The sequence below is a fragment of the Dendrobates tinctorius genome, unplaced genomic scaffold, assembly GCF_039654945.1.
Source record: "Dendrobates tinctorius isolate UK_male_01 unplaced genomic scaffold, ASM3965494v1 ptg000197l, whole genome shotgun sequence".
In the NCBI taxonomy this organism is placed as follows: domain Eukaryota; kingdom Metazoa; phylum Chordata; class Amphibia; order Anura; family Dendrobatidae; genus Dendrobates; species Dendrobates tinctorius.
The window spans coordinates 5,033,974-5,052,465 of record NW_027361864.1 but is presented as its reverse complement, the minus strand read 5'-3'; the positions used below and the strand labels follow the sequence as shown (position 1 = coordinate 5,052,465).

At 48.1% G+C, this 18,492-nt stretch overlaps 1 protein-coding gene across 1 annotated transcript in view; it reads right to left on the bottom strand.

Annotated features, from left to right (window-relative positions):
* Nucleotides 1-18,492, bottom strand: part of KIF24 (kinesin family member 24) — a 52,775-nt gene that overhangs the window by 28,349 nt on the left and 5,934 nt on the right. Inside the window, exons 2-5 of the mRNA XM_073553166.1 lie at nt 8,664-9,244; nt 8,250-8,430; nt 7,463-7,560; nt 5,685-5,900 (exon numbers count right to left, since the gene is read on the bottom strand). Coding sequence (XP_073409267.1) covers nt 5,685-5,900; nt 7,463-7,560; nt 8,250-8,430; nt 8,664-9,223 — 1,055 coding nt within the window. The 5' untranslated portion in view covers nt 9,224-9,244. The remainder of the gene's footprint in view (nt 1-5,684; nt 5,901-7,462; nt 7,561-8,249; nt 8,431-8,663; nt 9,245-18,492) is intronic.

Genomic DNA, 18,492 nt, shown 5'->3' with positions numbered 1-18,492 from the left:
TTATTGAGTTTTCAGAAAAAATACAAACTTCTCATACAAAAACATCAAGAACAGGAGCAATGAGTAGCAAGAGGTGGAATAACCTCGAGCCATTATTAGAATATCAATCTGGGACATTAAATACCCCTTCCAACAACAACTTGAACATAGAAGCGGGGAGAGGGGGGGGGGAAGCAGCTCTACATGCATGGCATTCTTAGGCACAATCAATTTGTTTATGGTGTAGGTGTCTGTATCTGGGGGAGGGCCGTTGCATAAAGGGAAGTGGCCCACGGATGCCATTGTTTAAGTCTCACCGTTCTCTTCTCTAGATTGGGGGTCAAGTTGGTTTCGTATAGCCAGTGTAGGTTGGTCCTCTCAAATTAGTTCTGTTTTTGTAGGGGGGCTCACCGACCTCCACTTGTATGCCACACAGTACCTGCCGGCTATGAGAATGTGAGAAATGATATTTTTTAAAAGATCCGGGATCCCATCTAGGTCAATGTGTAGCACCGCTAAGGTTGGGTTTGGGGAAAGACGGAGACTAGTAACCTCATGGATTAGATTGAACACCTCCTGCCAGAAGTTAGATAACTTAGGGCAAAACCACCACATATGACACAAGGTGCCCCTGTGGTTGCATCCCCTCCAGCACAAAGGTGACATATGTGGGGAAAAAGAAGCCAGTTTAGTAGGGGAGTTGTACCACCGCAGATGAACCTTTTTTAATTGCTCTATGTGATTGAGACATGAAGAGAATTTGTGGATCCATTTTGAGGCCGCGAACCATTCTTGCGACGGAAGCTGAGAGGCTAGATCTTTTTCCCATTTGAGCATATACGGCAATTGTTTGTCCGGTTCCGGGGAGTTTAGCAGGTTATGGATGTATGAAAGGTCTTTGATTTTGCTATTTTGAAAGAATTTTTTAATTGCGGCGTGGTCGGCTGTTGTGGGAACCGGTAGGTGAGGAGCGGACTGAAGGAAGTGACGTATATGAAAAAACTGGAATAAACTGTGTCGGGGGAGGTTAAATTTAACACACATTTCTGAGTACGGGAGTAGGACGCCTTCTCTATAGAGATCTGCTAGGGTAATTGGACCTCCACGTGTCCAGGCGGCAAGATTCAAATTCGGAATGAAGGCTTCCAGCGATCTAAGGGGAAGGCTGGGACCTAGAGCCTGTGACACTGGCTTGCTCCATAAGGACCAAGCTTTCTTTAGAGCTGCTGTGGTGGGTAGAAGATCGCCGGGGGGCGAAGGGGTTAGGAGCAGGGAGTCTATGAATTGTTTAGGGGAGTGGGCCTGTGCCCAGGTGTACTCAATCTGTAACCATCTCAAGTCTGAATCATTCTTCCACCAATCTCGAGCCGGTTCCAGGATAGCAGCTCTGTGATATGTTAGAATATTAGGAATACCCATTCCTCCACCACTGAACGGGGCATGCATACATCTCAGGGCTATTCTAGGTTTTTTCCCAGCCCATATAAATTTACTCATTAGCGAATGAATTTTGGTGAGATACCGTTGCGGAATTGTTAGGGGCAGGCACCGAAGTAAGTAGATAATTTTTGGGAGACAGATCATTTTAAAAGTCTGCATTCTCGCCACCCAAGAGAGCGGGAGAAGAGAAAGGCGAGTAAGTTCTTTATCCAATGAGGTGTGCAGGGTCAGCAGATTTTTCCGGATCACGGAGTGTAGCGGGGCCAGTATAATACCCAGGTAGGGGATTCCCTCGTCTTCCCATTTGAAAGGGTAAAGATGAGAAAGAGTGGCTCTGGTAGAGGCTGGCAAGAAGAGCGGAAAAATTAAGGCCTTGGTAATATTAAGCTTGTAATACGAGACTTGAGCGAAGGAGGACAGGATCTCCATTACGTGTTGTAGGGACACCTCTACATTAGTGCAAGATAAAATCACGTCATCTGCATATAGACTGACCACATGATTTATACTCCCCACTCGAATCCCCGAGATCCGAGGGCATTCACGGATAGTCTGTGCCAGAGGCTCTATAGCAAGGGCATAGATGATAGGGGAGAGCGGACACCCCTGGCGTGTCCCATTGGTTAATTCAAAACTCCGAGATATAAATCCGGATGCCAGAACTTTGGCGTTAGGGTTAGAGTACAGCGCCATTATGGCATTAAGTATGGGGCCTTTGAAACCAAACTTGGCCAGAACAGATTTCAGATATCCCCAGTGCACCCTGTCGAACGCCTTCTCTGCGTCCAGGGACAGGAATACACTGGGGATTTTCCTCCCCTCAGCCACCGCAATCAGATCCAGCATACGTCTCGTCCCATCTTTCGCCTCCCCGCCACAAACCCCACTTGATCCGGGGAAATCAGTGATGGAAGAACTTTATGTATTCTAGCTGAGATTATTTTGGCGTACAATTTTAAGTCGCAAGTTTAGGAGGGATATTGGCCTGAAGTTTCCTGGTGAAATAGGGGGTTTTCCTGGTTTTGGCAGGGTAGTTATAATGGCCTCTAGATTATTTGGTGAAATATCTGCTGTGGCTCGCCAAGAGGAGAAAAGTCTCAGGAGGAAAGGAGACACGGTTTCAGTGAATTGCCTATAATAGGAGTTAGTGAGGCCGTCTGGGCCTGGAGCTGAATTTCATTTGGCTGTGGTCATCGCCTGGCGAACCTCTTCCAGAGAAAAAGGGGAATTTAGTTGCTCCAGCTGTACTGCAGATAACCGAGGAAGATTAATATTGTTTAAGAAGGAATTAATTGCCGTTTGGGTAGGCTTTGGGGCAGTGGGGTCATTTTTAAGGTTGTAGAGAGACTGGTAAAAGTCAGCGAATGCGTTGGCTATTTCCGTTGGGTTGCGTATTGTGGCATTAGAACCCGTCACGAGGTATTCAATTTTATTTTGCATTTCTCGTTTTTTAACCCTCCTGGCTAGTAAGGCACCCGCCCTGTCACCCATGACATAGTACCGCTGTTTGAGGGACCTTAAGTTTTTCTCATAGTCTGCCATCAACACCTGGCGGATATGTGTTCTTAGTTTCCTGAGTTCGTCAGATGTCGACAAGTTTGGGGCAGATTTATTGTGGGCTTCCAAAAGTACTATGTGGGATAGTAGAGCTTTGTAAGTTGCCTGACGCCTCCTTTTCTCCCTAGTGGCAATTTTGATGAATGACCCCCTAATATAGGCCTTGTGTGCAGACCAAAGCGTTTCCTCTGTCACCTCCTTGTTATCATTAAAGTTAAAAAACTCTGCGAGGTCGGCCTGCAACTCCTCAGAGATTTGTCTACAGGCTAGGAGGGAGTCATTCATGCGCCACCGGGTAAAAACAGGCGTGCGGTTTTGCTCCTGAACTGTCAGGTATATGGGGGCGTGGTCCGACCAAGCTATAAGTCCAATTTTTGAATCTGAGCAATCCATAATAAGTGAGCTATCAACCAGAAAGTAGTCCAATCTGCTGTAAGAGGTGAACCGAGGCGAGAAGAATGTGTAGTCCCTCTCATTTGCATGTTGGTATCTCCATATATCATGGAGATGCCTTTCTGAAATTATTGTGCTCATCTCCTTCCTCCCCACAGCAGTATTGGAGCAATCCAGAGTGCTGGACATTACCATGTTAAAATCCCCGCAGATTATTTGCTTACCCTCTTTAACGGATGAAAGCTTGGAAAGAAACCTCGCAAAAAGCTGATCTGACCAGAGTTGGGGGCGTAAACGGTTGCAATAGTATACTTAGATCCATTTATGGAGCAATTAATAATGGCGTATCTACCGTCAGGGTCTAAATGTTGTGAATGTAGTGTGAACGCAACAGTATTTTTTACACAAATGAATACTCCAGCCTTTTTTTTTTTTTCCACAAGCCAGCAGTATGAAAGGAAATTTAGCATTATTTAACCTGTGCGAGTCCCCTTGGAGGAGATGAGACTCCTGACCACATATTACATCACATTTGGATTTAACCACTTCCCGCCAAAACATGGATCTCTTGGCTGGCGAGTTCAGACCCCTAACATCTATAGACATACAGTTCAGTACCATTGTACATGAAAAAAAAGTTTCTTGCCTAGAGCTGCAGGGGGAAAAGGAAGGTTAGGCAGGAAAGAGATAACACTAACAATATTGACATCACTAACATTACTGATGTAGGGAGCATCAGTCCACAAAGAAAAAAGCCCAAAAAAGGGGCCTGCGGTATGGTGGAAATTTACCGCCATGGGGGTTCAGGGTCCTGGTTGAACAGAACCAGCGGACCTTAAAAGTAGCAACTAAGTCTCAGCCGCGACTCAAACATATCACATAACTCACACGACGGACCAATCTTCATTCACTTTATCCTGTTGGGATGATCCTGTAGCTCTTGGAGATCTGGCCGGGAGATTTGCCAAGTTCCATGAGGATAGGAGCTTTGCCAACTGCTGTGGGGAATGGCAGGCGTGGGTATTTCCTGCTCGGAAAAGCAGGATCTTTACAAGGAAACCCCATCTATAGGATATAGCTTCATCCCTGAGAACTTTGGTATAAGGAGCAAATTCCCTCCTTTTTGCCAGGGTTCCTGCAGACAGATCTGGAAAAATGGACAGGTGCCGGAATTGCTCAGACAGAGGGGGTCTCTTTCTCAGGGCTTGCAGCAGGGCTTCTTTGGTCTTGTAAAAGTGCAGGCGAGCTAAAGTGTCCCGAGGGACATCAGCACCGAGGGATTTAGGCTTAGGGACTCTGTGTATTCTGTCCACCAGGAAATCAGTTGCAGTCAGGTCTGGGAGCAGCTCCTGCAGCAAGGAGCCCAGAAAACTCTGCAGCCCCTTGTCTGGTATGGCCTCTGGAATTCCTCTGATTCTTATATTATTTCGGCGGGACCTGTCCTCTAAATCCAAGACCTTGGTATGGAGCTTTTGCACTTGTTCCTCCAGTGCTGCATTGGCATCAATGAGGCTATTGTGTGACTTTGTCAGCTCCCCCATTTTAGATTCAATATGTGCTGTACGGCTGCCTATGGCAGTGATATCTCCCCTCAGCTCAGCCACCATATCTTTCCAATCCTGCTGCAGTGATGAGCGGAGGGCACTGAGCAGTTTCTGCATTGTACCTTTGGTAAGCGGTATATCTGCAGCGTCTGTGTCCAAGTCTGGGCCTGCTGTGGATCCCCTCCTGGATGAGCGTGAGGAAGCTGTGGAGGAGGATGCTGCCGCCATTTTCCCTCGCCCCGTGCTGGAGAAGAAGTCTGTAACTTTCGCCGGGGACGGCTTCTTCTGGGATTTTCCCCTTGGCATGCTACGATCCTGGATACCTCCGCAGCACTCCCCCCCCGTGTGCAGAGAGATTGGTGCCGCTGACGAGCCGCAATGAGCCGATTAGGAGTCGAAGTGGCTGGAGCTCAGCAGCTAAGTGACCGGTGCCATTAGCAAGCAGGCCACGCCCCCAATCTTGTTTTTTTGATGACCTAATTGCCCAGTTTTTCACTACCCTGCTATACTAATGATGTTTTGATTTCTTCTACACCTGAGCCTTATCTGTTCTTAGTATCTTACGGTATATGTTTTTGCTACATGTATTATGCCTTATGTTTGAATAAACTTTTTGATATTAATAACAATTATTTTTCTGGACAATGACTCCATGGTTTTCGTGGGATTTAGGTTATACTTTAGATGCAAGGATTAGCGTCACATCTATAGGGTCATAATGATGGACACAGTGTGACATGACAGAGCGCATCCACTTCAGTTCACACCAACCTTTTTCTCCCATTTAGCAAGTCATACAGCTGACCACAGTAGATCTCATAGAAACTGATCCACACAGAATGGTCTGTTCTCTGATAATTCGTCTCCAGCTCCCGGAAGATGTCTTTGGCGGCTAACGCGTACAGACCAGGGTTTTTGGGCGTGCCAATCATGGTGTATGTTTTACCAGCTCCTGTCTGGCCATAAGCAAAACAAGTAGCATTTCCCCTGGAAAAAAAAAAAAAAAAAAAAAAAAGATATCCTAAGGCAGGAATAATACCAAGAGGTGATGAGGGGGCATTTGGAAATTAAACAAGGAATTACTGTATTTATTGAACCATAAGACGCGCTTTTTAGCAAGAAAAAAAAAAAAATCTTGTGTGCGTCTTATAGTCCTGATGCAGCTTCCTGTGATGGAGAACACAGCATTCCCGATCATAGAGAGCTGCTCTCTCTCCTCCTGCCCCGCACTGATCTATGTGCTCGCTGCAGAGCAGGAGAGGAAGCTACCAAGACCTCAGTAGAGGCTGCACAAGCCAAGCAGCTGCTGGACATTCCACCCAGCTAGATCCTGGACCTTTCAGGTTATGTGATTTCTCACATCCCTAGAAGGAACTGCAACAAGATATGTTAATGTATAGTGTGTGTGTTTGTCTGCAGATGTCCCGCTAGCTGCGCATGTCTGAAAATGTGCCCCTAGTTGCACTGCGCATGTCTGAAAATGTGCCCCTAGTTGCACTGCGCATCTGCAAATGTGCCCCTAGCTGCGCTGCGCATCTGCAAATGTGCCCCTAGCTGCATGTCTGCAAATGTGCCCCTAAAAGCTCTGCGCGTGTCTGCATACGTGCCCCTAGCTGCGCATCTGCAAATGTGCCCCTAAAAGCTCTGCGCGTGTCTGCATACGTGCCCCTAGCTGCGCATCTGCAAATGTGCCCCTAGCTGCGCTGCGCATCTGCAAATGTGCCCCTAAAAGCTCTGCGCGTGTCTGCATACGTGCCCCTAGCTGAGTTGCGTATCTGCAAATATGCCCCTAGTATCGCTGCGCATGTCTGCAAATGTGCCCCTAGCAGCGCTGTGTGTATGTAACCATGTATATGTAGCAGAGCTGTGTGTATGTGACACACACTACAGATAAACACTAAACATTACATCTATTGACACTCTCTTCTACCCTGGAGCATTAAAATTAGTGATTCTGACCCCTCCACTTTACACCACCAGGGAAGTTATAATTAGTAGGAACATTTGTGTTTCTTATTCTCTGCCGTCTAAATGAGGGTGCATCTCAAAGTCCGAAAAATATGATCGCTTTTTTTCTTTACCTCATTCAAAGGGTTGTGCAGGCGTACTCTCCCATCATGGGTGGAGAGAATGATGCCAGATGGTCCGGTTACTCACGTGAGCCTTGTGCAGACCCAACATTGTCACCAAAGAGATGAGTGCACGATACTCAATGAGGTCTGGACAGAGGACTTGGATCTCGGACCCCTCCAGTGTGCGGCTGTGTTTCTCCTTACCTAACATGAGATCACGCAGAATACCCCGGCACAATCCCTTTAATTCTGCCCTTCTTCAACCTGACATTGACATGTCATTATTTATCTTTAAGCTCCATTCATTCCGTGGTGACATACATGTGACAAGGGACGCAAGCTCATAACACTCCACATTCATTCATACATACTGATATTCCAAAACCACAAACTAACATAACTGATAATATGATGAGTGCAGATGTGATGGATGAACAAATAGAAGAGTAGAGAATACATGACACAATGGCCGCCTACCTGTTAAACACATGCTGGATCAGAGGATACGCCGTCTTCATGTACACGTCCTGATTGCTGAACGTCTCACTAAACACCTCGTCAAAATAAAACACGTGCTGAAAAGGGAAATGTAAACCCAGTGAGGAGGGCACAAAAAATAGAGACGGAGTAAAAAAAAAAGGCAATGGAGGCTTTTACTATGGCATAGCATTGCGCTGATACAACTGCAAGGTCTACCGACCACAGAACAGTGCCCTATCCCGTGGTGACCAATATGTGAATAGTACTTCGGGCACCGCTATGATAAAGGTGGGTACATAAACTAGCGAGACAAGGACTGAGGATGAGGCATAGGATTCCAGCGATGTGTCGCTTACTGGGCTGCAAGCTGCAGTTTTGATAAAGCCAATGTTTTATCTGCTGCAGTTCTCTGAATGCTGAGTTCTGTATAACCCCGCCCACACCACTGATTGGCAGATTTCTGTGTACACTTTGCATAGGCAGCAAGCTGCCAATCAGTTTTGGAGGTGGGGACATACAGAGCTCATGAATATGGAACACTTCATGGCGGTAGGTTTACTAATCCTCTAGTGATAATCTCCTGCAGATAAAACTTAGATTTTATAAAAAAAAATATAGCAAGCAGCCTAGTAAGTGACATATCACTGGCATCAGGGTAGCTGTCTCTACATTGTGTTGCTCTCACATGGGGAAGCAAAAACCTGGTGACAGATTCCCTTTAAAGGTACAGTCCAACATATTGATGACCTAACAGACAGCCCACGCCCTCAGATTATGGTCATACCTGCAGAATGTATTCTTTCAGGTTAACAGCCTCTTTCCTCTCATATATCGCAATGGTCTCCTTGTCCTCTGCTGTCACCACACTCACTTCCCCGCGTCTTTCTTCCCTCGAGCCCAGAGGACGTTTGCGGACGCACACTCGGATTTTATCGTTGTCGGTCCAGGGTACCTCCTTGCTGGGCCTGTCCAAAAAGAAAAAAAAAAAGTCACTTTTTTTATACGATCTCACAATATCATTTATTATATTGTGGTTTTTGAAAAAGAAAACCCTTTTCATGAAAGGATCCTGAAATTTCTGGGTTTCATTTTTTCTTCCCCCTCAAGGATGATTTCAGAACAGACAGTGAAATGATCAATCATTCTAAAGAAGGTGAACAAAGGGCTCATAGGACTAAAGTACAAGTACCTTCCTTACCGTACACAGGTCTGCGGCACGCCATAGTTGTACCCGGACACATGCACCACTCTATGTACGATGGGGCCCTCATGGTCCCTCGAGCCCGCTGCTGCGCCCCCCACAACTTTCACACAGGTCTCCTCGCCCGAAGAGCTGGGACTCTCCTCTCCCTTTGGCGTGAAGATTTTCTGGTCAGCAGGTGGCGCCGTCTCACACACTTCAGCGACATGTTTCATGGGATGAGAGGGAACCGTGCTTCTGTCTGGGTCGAAGGAGATGTCGAATTGCAGCTGTCTCCGGGTGGCAGATCTGTTATTGGGGGGCTGGAGGTAGACGCAGCCTGGCTGCAGTGGAGGGGTCCGGCTATCATTGCAGTCTTCAGCTGCCACGCTCTGAATGATTTTAATCAGCTGGAAGAGGCGTTTGCGGTCCTCCATTCGGTGAACACCCAGCTTGGAGTAATCCCTCATCGTCACCTGCGCCAACTCCTCAATCTTCTGAAGTCCAATGGAGACGAATTTGGGATAATACTGCTCCAGATTAGCTTCACAGAGGCACTCCAGGAGGCAGGAGGCCATCGTCAGGAGCACCGCGTACTGCTGGGAATGGAGGAAATCACAAAGTCAATTCTACTATTAAATCCAGCAAATAGGTTGTGTAATGTTCACAGGAGTTACATTATGAAAGGTTAATCACATCACACCAAGCACAGCGTCATCCCGAGACGAGAAGACCGGCTAATAACGAAACCAGATATTCATGTACAGAGATCATAGAAAACGACATTACATTACCTACAATGTACTCATCCTGTATTATACTCCAGAGCTGCACTCACTATTCTGCTGGTGCAGTCACCGTGTACATACATTACATTACTAATCCTGAGTTACATCCTGTATTATACTCCAGAGGTGCACTCACTATTCTGCTGGTGCATTCACTGTGTACATACATTACATTACTGATCCTGAGTTACATCCTGTATTATACTCCAGAGCTGCGCTCACTATTCTGCTGGTGGAGTCACTGTGTACATGCATTACTGATCTTGTACTGATCCTGAATTACATCCTGTATTATACTCCAGAGCTGCACTCACTATTCTGCTGGTGCAGTCACTGTGTACATACATTACTGATCCTGAGTTACATCCTGTATTATACCCCATAGCTGCGCTCACTATTCTGCTGGTGGAGTCACTGTGTACATGCATTACTGATCTTGTACTGATCCTGAGTTACATCCTGTATTATACTCCAGAGCTGCACTCACTATTCTGCTGGTGCAGTCACTGTGTACATACATTACTGATCCTGAGTTACATCCTGTATTATACCCCATAGCTGTGCTCACTATTCTGCTGGTGGAGTCACTGTGTACATGCATTACTGATCTTGTACTGATCCTGAGTTACATCCTGTATTATACTCCAGAGCTGCACTCATTATTCTGATGGTGCAGTCACTGTGTACATACATTACATTACTGACCATGTACTGATCCTGAGTTACATCCTGTATTATACCCCAGAGCTGCACTCACTATTCTGCTGGTGCAGTCACTGTGTACATACATTACATTTATGATCCTGATTTACATCCTGAATTATACCCCAGAGCTGCACTCACTATTCTGCTGGTGCAGTCACTGTGTACATACATTACATTACTGATCCTGATTTACATCCTGAATTATACCCCAGAGCTGCACTCACTATTCTGCTGGTGCAGTCACTGTGTACATACATTACATTACTGATCCTAAGTTACATCCTGTATTATACCCCAGAGCAGCACTCACTATTCTGCTGGTGCAGTCACTGTGTACATACATTACATTACTGATCCTGAGTCACATCCTGTATTATACCCCATAGCTGCGCTCACTATTCTGCTGGTGGAGTCACTGTGTACATGCATTACATTACTGATCCTGCGTTACATCCTGTATTATACTCCAGAGCTGCACTCACTATTCTGCTGGTGCAGTCACTGTGTACATACATTACTGATCCTGAGTTACATCCTGTATTATACCCCAGAGCTGCACTCACTATTCTGCAGGTGCAGTCACTGTGTACATGCATTACATTACTGATCCTGAGTTACATTCTGTATTATACTCCAGAGCTGCACTCACTATTCTGCTGGTACAGTCACTGTGTACATACATTACTGATCCGGAGTTACATCCTGTATTATACCCCAGAGCTGCCCTCACTATTCTGCTGGTGCAGTTACTGTGTACATGCATTACATTACTGATCCTGTACTGATCCCGAGTTACAGCCTGTATTATACTCAGAGCTGCACTCACTATTCTGCTGGTGCAGTCACTGTGTACATACATTACTGATCCGGAGTTACATCCTGTATTATACCCCAGAACTGCCCTCACTATTCTGCTGGTGCAGTTACTGTGTACATGCATTACATTACTGATCCTGTACTGATCCCGAGTTACATCCTGTATTATACTCAGAGCTGCACTCACTATTCTGCTGGTGCAGTCACTGTGTACATACATTACATTACTGATCCTGAGTTACATCCTGTATTATACCCCAGAGCTGCCCTCACTATTCTGCTGGTGCAGTCACTGTGTACATACATTACTGATCCTGAGTTACATCCTGTATTATACCCCAGAGCTGAACTCCCTATTCTGCTGGTAGAATCACCGTTTATATTAGCTGTGAGAAATTCATTGTCACTGCAGGCCATATGAGATACTCGGACTGTTGTAGAGGCCACAGTAGGCGTCGCATAGCGGGATAGCCCCCGAGGAAGTGGCTATCCCGTCAGATTCTAGCCCTTCAGAGGGCAGCAGGAGTGAGGGGGAGGATGAGGATGGTGGTAGTAGTAACAGTGAGGGGGGCTGCCTCGTCATGCAGCAGATCCGGCAGATCAAGTCCCCGATCCGTTTTAACCAGCTAAGGTTCGGGGATGAGATCTGTGAAGACGAGGCAACCAGGAGGGGGTTGAAGAGAAAAGCAAAGAAAAAGGTAAAGAAGAAAACATCTGTTGTGCAGAAATTTGTGTATGTCCCCCTCTCTGGGGCCCCTCGGTCCCACTGTGCGGCACCCGCTACCCACCCCAGCTCAGGCTCTGTTGTGGGTCCACATCAAGGGAGTGGGGAGATTACAGGCCATGACATGCAGGGTGCTGCCTCTGTTTGTGGTAACGGAGGGGGTAGTGATGTGTCTGATATGGAGCATAATGTGGAGGGTGGCCCAGTGGTGGGCAGGAGAGTGACAGCCGGGACGGCATTTCAGGCGGTGAGCGCTAGGGTGTCTAGGTCCCTCACTTACGGATCCGTTAAAGCTGGATCGCTTCTGGGGTACGAGGCACCTAGCAAAGTGAAGGGGCTTGCGGCTCCGGCAGAGCCGGCTCATAAAAAGAAAATGGTGAGTTCGGCTCCCCTGGAGGGGTCTGCGGTGAAGTCGGGGCTGAGGGCCCCGCCGCCGTGGACTCTGAGGGGGAGTGGCCTAGCCTGGGGCCGGCCGCCAGAGTTGCTGTGGCCAGGCTGTTTGTGGCCCAGGGTGTGGTGGTGGGAGGCTCTATGCCCCAGGGGACTGGTACCGCCGGGGGGGGGGGCCCTGGGGTCCCGGTGCAGCCAGTCTTGGGGGGGCGTGGCCTCCTCGGCTACCGCTGCCCATGTGGGTGCGGCTTTGGGTTGATGTGCAGCTGAAGGCGTGGCTTCCCAAGCAAAAGAAAAAAAACAAACAGTCTTAGCTGCAGTCAGCAATGGAGCAAAGACTGCAGCTGCAGCAGGCAGCAGTAAGGGCGCTTGCCTGGCGGGGTCCCCTGAGTCTGGGGGCTTACCTGCGGTGGGGGTTACGGCGACAAGGCAGGATGGAGCTGGAGGCGGGACTGCTCCTGGCTTCCTCCCTGCCAGTGAGGGAGAAAGCTCTGTGCATACTGTGGGGGCAGTGCTGCTTAAACCCTATGGCAGCATGATTCTTAAAGGGACAGCAGCACTGTGTGTGCAGAACCCCCCGGCAGGGAAAATGCCACCAGTAGGTGGCGGTAGCAGTGGGGAAACAGAACCTGGAAATACCCAAAAAGTGAGGCAAAATGATATTGACCCCAGTGTGCATGTGAGTGAGAGTGGGGTGAGTGATGGAGTGGATGAGGAGGGTGTGGGTATGGAAGTGTCTGTGGTTGAGGATGCGAGTGGCGGTGTGTCTAAGGTGGCAAGTGTGAATGGGGTGTCTGATGGCAGTGGGAGGAGGGGGGAGGGGGACAGTCCATCTGCCCCCCCCCGGCCCTTTGAGTTATTCGGGGGTGGTGGCTGGAGCCTCGGGGGTCTACTCAGGGGGTTTCCTCGCCTCTCGGCCTCAGGGATAGCGTCTTGCAGCGCAGTTTCCTGGAGGCCCTCAAAAAGGGAGAACGGACGATCGAAGTAGAGGGAAGAGAGGTGGACTTGGCCTTTTGGCTGGATAGATACGACCTGGCTGCTTTCCAAGATGAAGGGGAGGGGGAAACGGCTCGGTCCCTCCCGACAGCTGGGCAGGGGGTGGCCAGGCGGAATGTGGTCCGTCTTCGGTGGTGGGGCAATGAAGCTTCCCGCCAAGGGTGAGGGTTGTGGAGCTCCTTCTGAAGATGGACTTCAGGGCGACGGACATCTTTAACCCTGATTCAACAGCTTGGCACCTCCTTCTTCGATGTCAGTTTTGTTCGGCCAGAGGGCTTAGAGCTTTTCTGGTCAAATTTTGAACTGGCAAGGGCGAGACTTTGCCGTACAGGCGGCGTCTTGCTAAAATAGTGTAAAGAGGGTGACCGATCTGACAAGTAACGAGTCACTCTCTGGGGTCGACATTATGACGTGGCTTTCCCATTATGGGGAAGTAATGGAGGTCCCTAAGAAAAATAGGGATGAGTTTGGCATTTGGTCAGGGGGCTGGACCTTCATGGTAAAGTTGAAGGTTTCAGGAGGTACAGTCAACCACATCCCCTCCTCAGCATTTCTGGGGAGGGACAGAATCCAGATCTTCTACCAGGGGCAACCGAAGGTCTGCCACAGGTGCGGGGATCCCCACCACTTCAGCGCAGGCTGCAAGGTGCAGAAGTGTGCCTTGTGTTGTGGGGTAGGCCATCTTGCCACGGCCTGTGGTGACATTAGGTGTCACCGGTGTGGTGACCTAGGTCACCCGTACAGCCGCTGCCCCCGTTCCTTTTCCAGCAACATCTCTGGCCCTGCAACTGGGAGCCAAGGGGTTTGTCTCTGGTGGTGCAACTTCTGCTGGGGATGAGGGTGGAGGCCTGAGGGGAGCTGAGAGGTCAGTGAGGAAAGGCAAAGTTGGTACATCTGCCCACCAGTGGCAACAGGTGAGGCGCCGTAAGGGCAGGGGGCAGGATAAGGCTCAGGCAACTGGGGTGATGACTGCCCCCACTCTGGAGGCAGCAGCCGAAGCTTCTGAGGCCCTGGGGGAGAAGGCGGTGAGCGAGGAGATCCGGAGGATGGAGAGGGAGGAGTTGGCTGCTTCTGATAACTCTTCCCAGTACGAAAGTTTGGATGAAGAGGTACCGGTAAGAGTCGGAAGAAGAGGAACAAGGCTAAAAAAAAAAATTAATGCCCCCCCAATCGCTAGAGTGCCTACGAAAGGGCTCAAAGGCTCCCCTCTGATCCCCCTCTCCAATCGGTTCCAAGCCCTCGATGACTCTGCTGTGTCGGAGGTCGGGGTGAGGGGCCGGACACAACATCTGGGGAGCCTTCGGGGAGTGGCGAGGTTCTTCCTCTGGTGGATTCACACTCCTCTGGGGGGGGGGGGGGGGGGGACTACCTCGGGGTCCAGGGTCAAGGAGTCTAGTTCAGGGAAGGAAGTGTCCAGTGCTGTAAACGAGGATATGGACACCTCAGTGTCTTTAAAGAGGAGGGGCGAGTCGGGCTCCTCCTCAGGGGGGGATTGGAAGTCGGGGGGGGGGGGGGGGTACGGTTAAAAAACAGGCTGTCTAACTCAATCACCCATGATGGCGGAGCCTACACCGTTGGCACCAGCATAAAGTCGCATACGGCTAGATTTACGGCCTCTGATTTTTTCACCCGGGTTGAGGCTGATATTTTATTTTTGCTGGGGTCCATCTACAAAGCAGAGGGAATGGAGGAGTGGGCCCTCATACTGGTCTCTTGCGGCTGAGCCGTATAGCGGGGTAGCGGTCCTTTTTAAGACCGCGGAGGTGGAATGCATACGAGTGATCGAGGTAGAAATGGGAGATGTTGGTCCTTGACGTCTTCATGAGGGGACAGGAGCTTCGGCTCATCAATATCTATAGCCCGCAATCTAAGTGGGACCGTAAATGTCTCTTCCTCCTGAGGATCAAGCCCTATCTTTTTACGAACCGACAGGTGGTATTCAGTGGGGATTTTAATACTATAACCAGACTCCGTGATAGGGGAGGCATCGGAGACCGGCTGGCTTATGATAGCATAGCCTTGAATAGCATAGTAAGCGAAGCTCGCCTGGTGGATGTCCACATCCAGCACACCCCAGGTCACGGGGGTTTCACCTTTTATAGGGGAAGCAGTAGGTCTAGGATAGATAGGTTTTTTAAACGAGGAAACCGTCTCTTCTGCTGTGTCCGCTGCTGAGGTGGAGTTCTCCGATCACTGTTTAATTTTCTTTACTTTGAATGTTACAGAGACTCCCCGGATGGGGAGAGGCCTATGGAAGCTGAATTCGTCCCTTCTGGAAGAAACGGAAGTAAGACAGTCCTTTGAGGAATTTCTTCAGAGCCAGGTACCTCTCTTGGGTCTTTGTAGCAGTAAGACTGAGATCTTCAAAAGTAGGGTCGCAAGATTCTTCCGTCAGCTCTCGAGCCTCAGGGGCCTGAACAGGTACCGCCTGTGTCGGCAGCTTGGGAGGAAACTCAAGCAGCTCGTCTTGACTGGAGGGGACCGACAGGAAATCTCCAGGGTGAAGACCTTGCTCAAGGGGTGCCAGAACGATCCTTGGTTTTTGAGAGGGATTTTGGGAGGTACTGCTCGCCCAACCCTTACAGAAACTGCAGGATGTTAGTGAATTGTAAGATGGTGACAGGACTGATCGACAGTACGGGGTCCATGAACAGATCCAAATCAGGGATCCTGGAGGTGGTCAGATCCTTCTATTCACACCTCTTGGGGAGGAGGGATCCTGATCGGGATGAGATGTCAGCTTTCCTGGCTGAAACCATCCCTGAACCGGGGGATGACCCCTCTATTCATATTTTGGCAGAAGCAATCAGGGAAGAGGAAGTGAGACGGGCGATTGATGGACTCCGGCCCAAAAAGTGCGCTCGCTGGAGTTTGAGAGGCTGGGTGCAGGGAGGGCCTCTCTTCTATGGAATGGTTTCTCCTTTAATGTGCCCTAGGGAGAGCTAGGTTCTGTGTGCCTATGATAGGGTTGAGTTAGTCTTTTTTTATCCTTTTATCTTTATTTTGTAGGGTCAGATAGATGTGTAGGGACAGGGAGGAACAGATAGGGACCGTTCTTAGGGATAGGTAGTTAGTATTAGGTTGGTAGTGAGGGACAGGTAGGGAGAGATTGGTAGGGCTATAGGGACAGGATTTTCTTTTTTGTGTTGTTAGGGAGGGTCAGGGTGATGTGCGGTAGATTAGGGTGAGAGCCTCTATGGTCTCCAGTTCCTGGTGGTGGACTGCAACTCTCACTTATAGATTTTTGTTTTGTAATTGGTAACCCAGGTATAGGGCTTCCAAGCATTCAACTTAGGCCTGTTCTTTGGTCATGGTTAAGGTGTATAGTGGAAAATTCATAGATTATTGGCATATGCTGTTATTATTGATGTGTTATTATAAGGGTGTATATATATATGTTGCATGTGTACTATGATGCGTGTAGGGGGGGATGGGTTTTGGAGAATGGACTTCGGCGGGATGCCAAGAAGATGGGGAAAAAAAAAAGCCATAAACTTTTATGGCCCTTGCTGTGTAGGAAAGGCCACAAACTCTTGTGGAACCTGGTGTGATAGGCCACAAACTTTCGTGGGACCTTTGGGGGAATGGTGGAGGTTTAGTTTAGGAGAAAAAAAATAAATAAATTAAAAATTATATATATATATATATATATATATATATATATATATATATATATACACACATATATACACACACACACCGTATATACTCGTGTATAAGCCGACTCCTAATTTTGCCACAAAAAAACTGGGAAAACTAATTGACTCGCGTATAAACCTAGGGTGGAAAATGCAGCAGCTACTGGTAAATTTCAAAAATAAAAACAGATACTAATAAAAGTAAAATTAATTGAGACATCAGTAGGTTAAATGTTTTTGAATATCCATATTGAATCAGGAGCCCCATATAATGCTCCATACAGTTCATGATGGCCCCATAAGATGCTCCATACAAAATACACCCCATATAATGCTGCACAAAGGTTAATAATGGCCCCATAAGATGCCCCATAGAATAATATGCCCCATATGCCGCTCCATATAGGTTATGGCCCCATAAGATGCTCCATAAAGGTTATGGCCCCATATGCTGCCCCGTAAGATGCTCCATACATTATGCCCCCATATGCTGCTGCAAATAAAAAAAAAAAAATGGCACTCACCTCTCGTTGCTGGCGGCCAGGTGCCGGTGTGCTGAGCAGGCAGAGACACCGGCGCGCTATGGGGGCCAGGTGCCGGTGTCACCGCTGGCTCAGGGCCCCAGCACCTGAGATATTCACCTGTTCCCTGCTGCTGCTGTCTGCTGGGTCCCTCTGTCAGCGACTGTTCAGGCAGAGGGTGCGCACTAACTACGTCATCGCGCCCTCTGCTGCCTGAACGTCACTGACAGAGGACCCGACAGACAGCAGCGAGCAGCGTTGGACCGGGGAAAGGTGAATACTGCAAATACTTACCTCCTCCTGGCGTGGTCTCTGCAGAGACCACGCCAGGAGGAAGGAAGTATGAAAGGTACATAGAATGGGAAGAAAAGGATATAGGTTGAGGTCTCTTTCCTTGCTGGGGGGGTTTTAATGAAATGGAGGAACATTTTGTTTCCATAAATCTGCTGGACATTGGACTTTTGGGGATTCTGAGTAATGTTTTTTTTTATTGAGCTTATCTGTAGGTTTGACTGTAAGTTTTGTTTTGTACTTTTATAATAATAAAAAAAAAAGTTACAGGATGTAACTCAGGATCAGTAATGTAATGTATGTACACAGGACTGCACCAGCAGAATAGTGAGTGCAGCTCTGGAGTATAATACAGGATGTAATTCAGGATCAGTAATGTATGTACACAGTGACTGCACCAGCAGAATAGTGAGTGCAGCTCTGGAGTATAATACAGGATGTAACTCAGGATCAGTAATGTACAGTCATCGCCAAAAGTTTTGAGAATGACACAAATATTATATTTTCACATGATCTGCTGGCCTCTGGTTTTTATGTGTGTTTGTCAGATGTTTTTATCACATACAGAAATATAATTGCAACAATATTATGAGTAACAAAAGGTTATATTGACAGTTAGAATGAGTTAATGCAGCAAGTCAATATTTGCAGTGTTGACCCTTCTTCTTCAGGACCTCTGCAATTCTCCCTGGCATGCTCTCAATCAACTTCTGGATCAAATCCTGACTGATAGCAGTCCATTCTTGCAAAATCAATGCTTTTATTTTGTCTGAATTTGAAGGTTTTTGTTTGTCCACCCGTCTCTTGATGATTGACCACAAGTTCTCATTGGGATTAAGATCTGGGGAGTTTCCAGGCCATGGTCCCAAAATCTCTATGTTTTGTTCCCTGAGCCATTTAGTTTTCACCTTTGCTTTATGGCAAGGTGCTCCATCATGTTGAAAAAGGCATTGTTCGCCAAACTGCTCTTGGACGGTT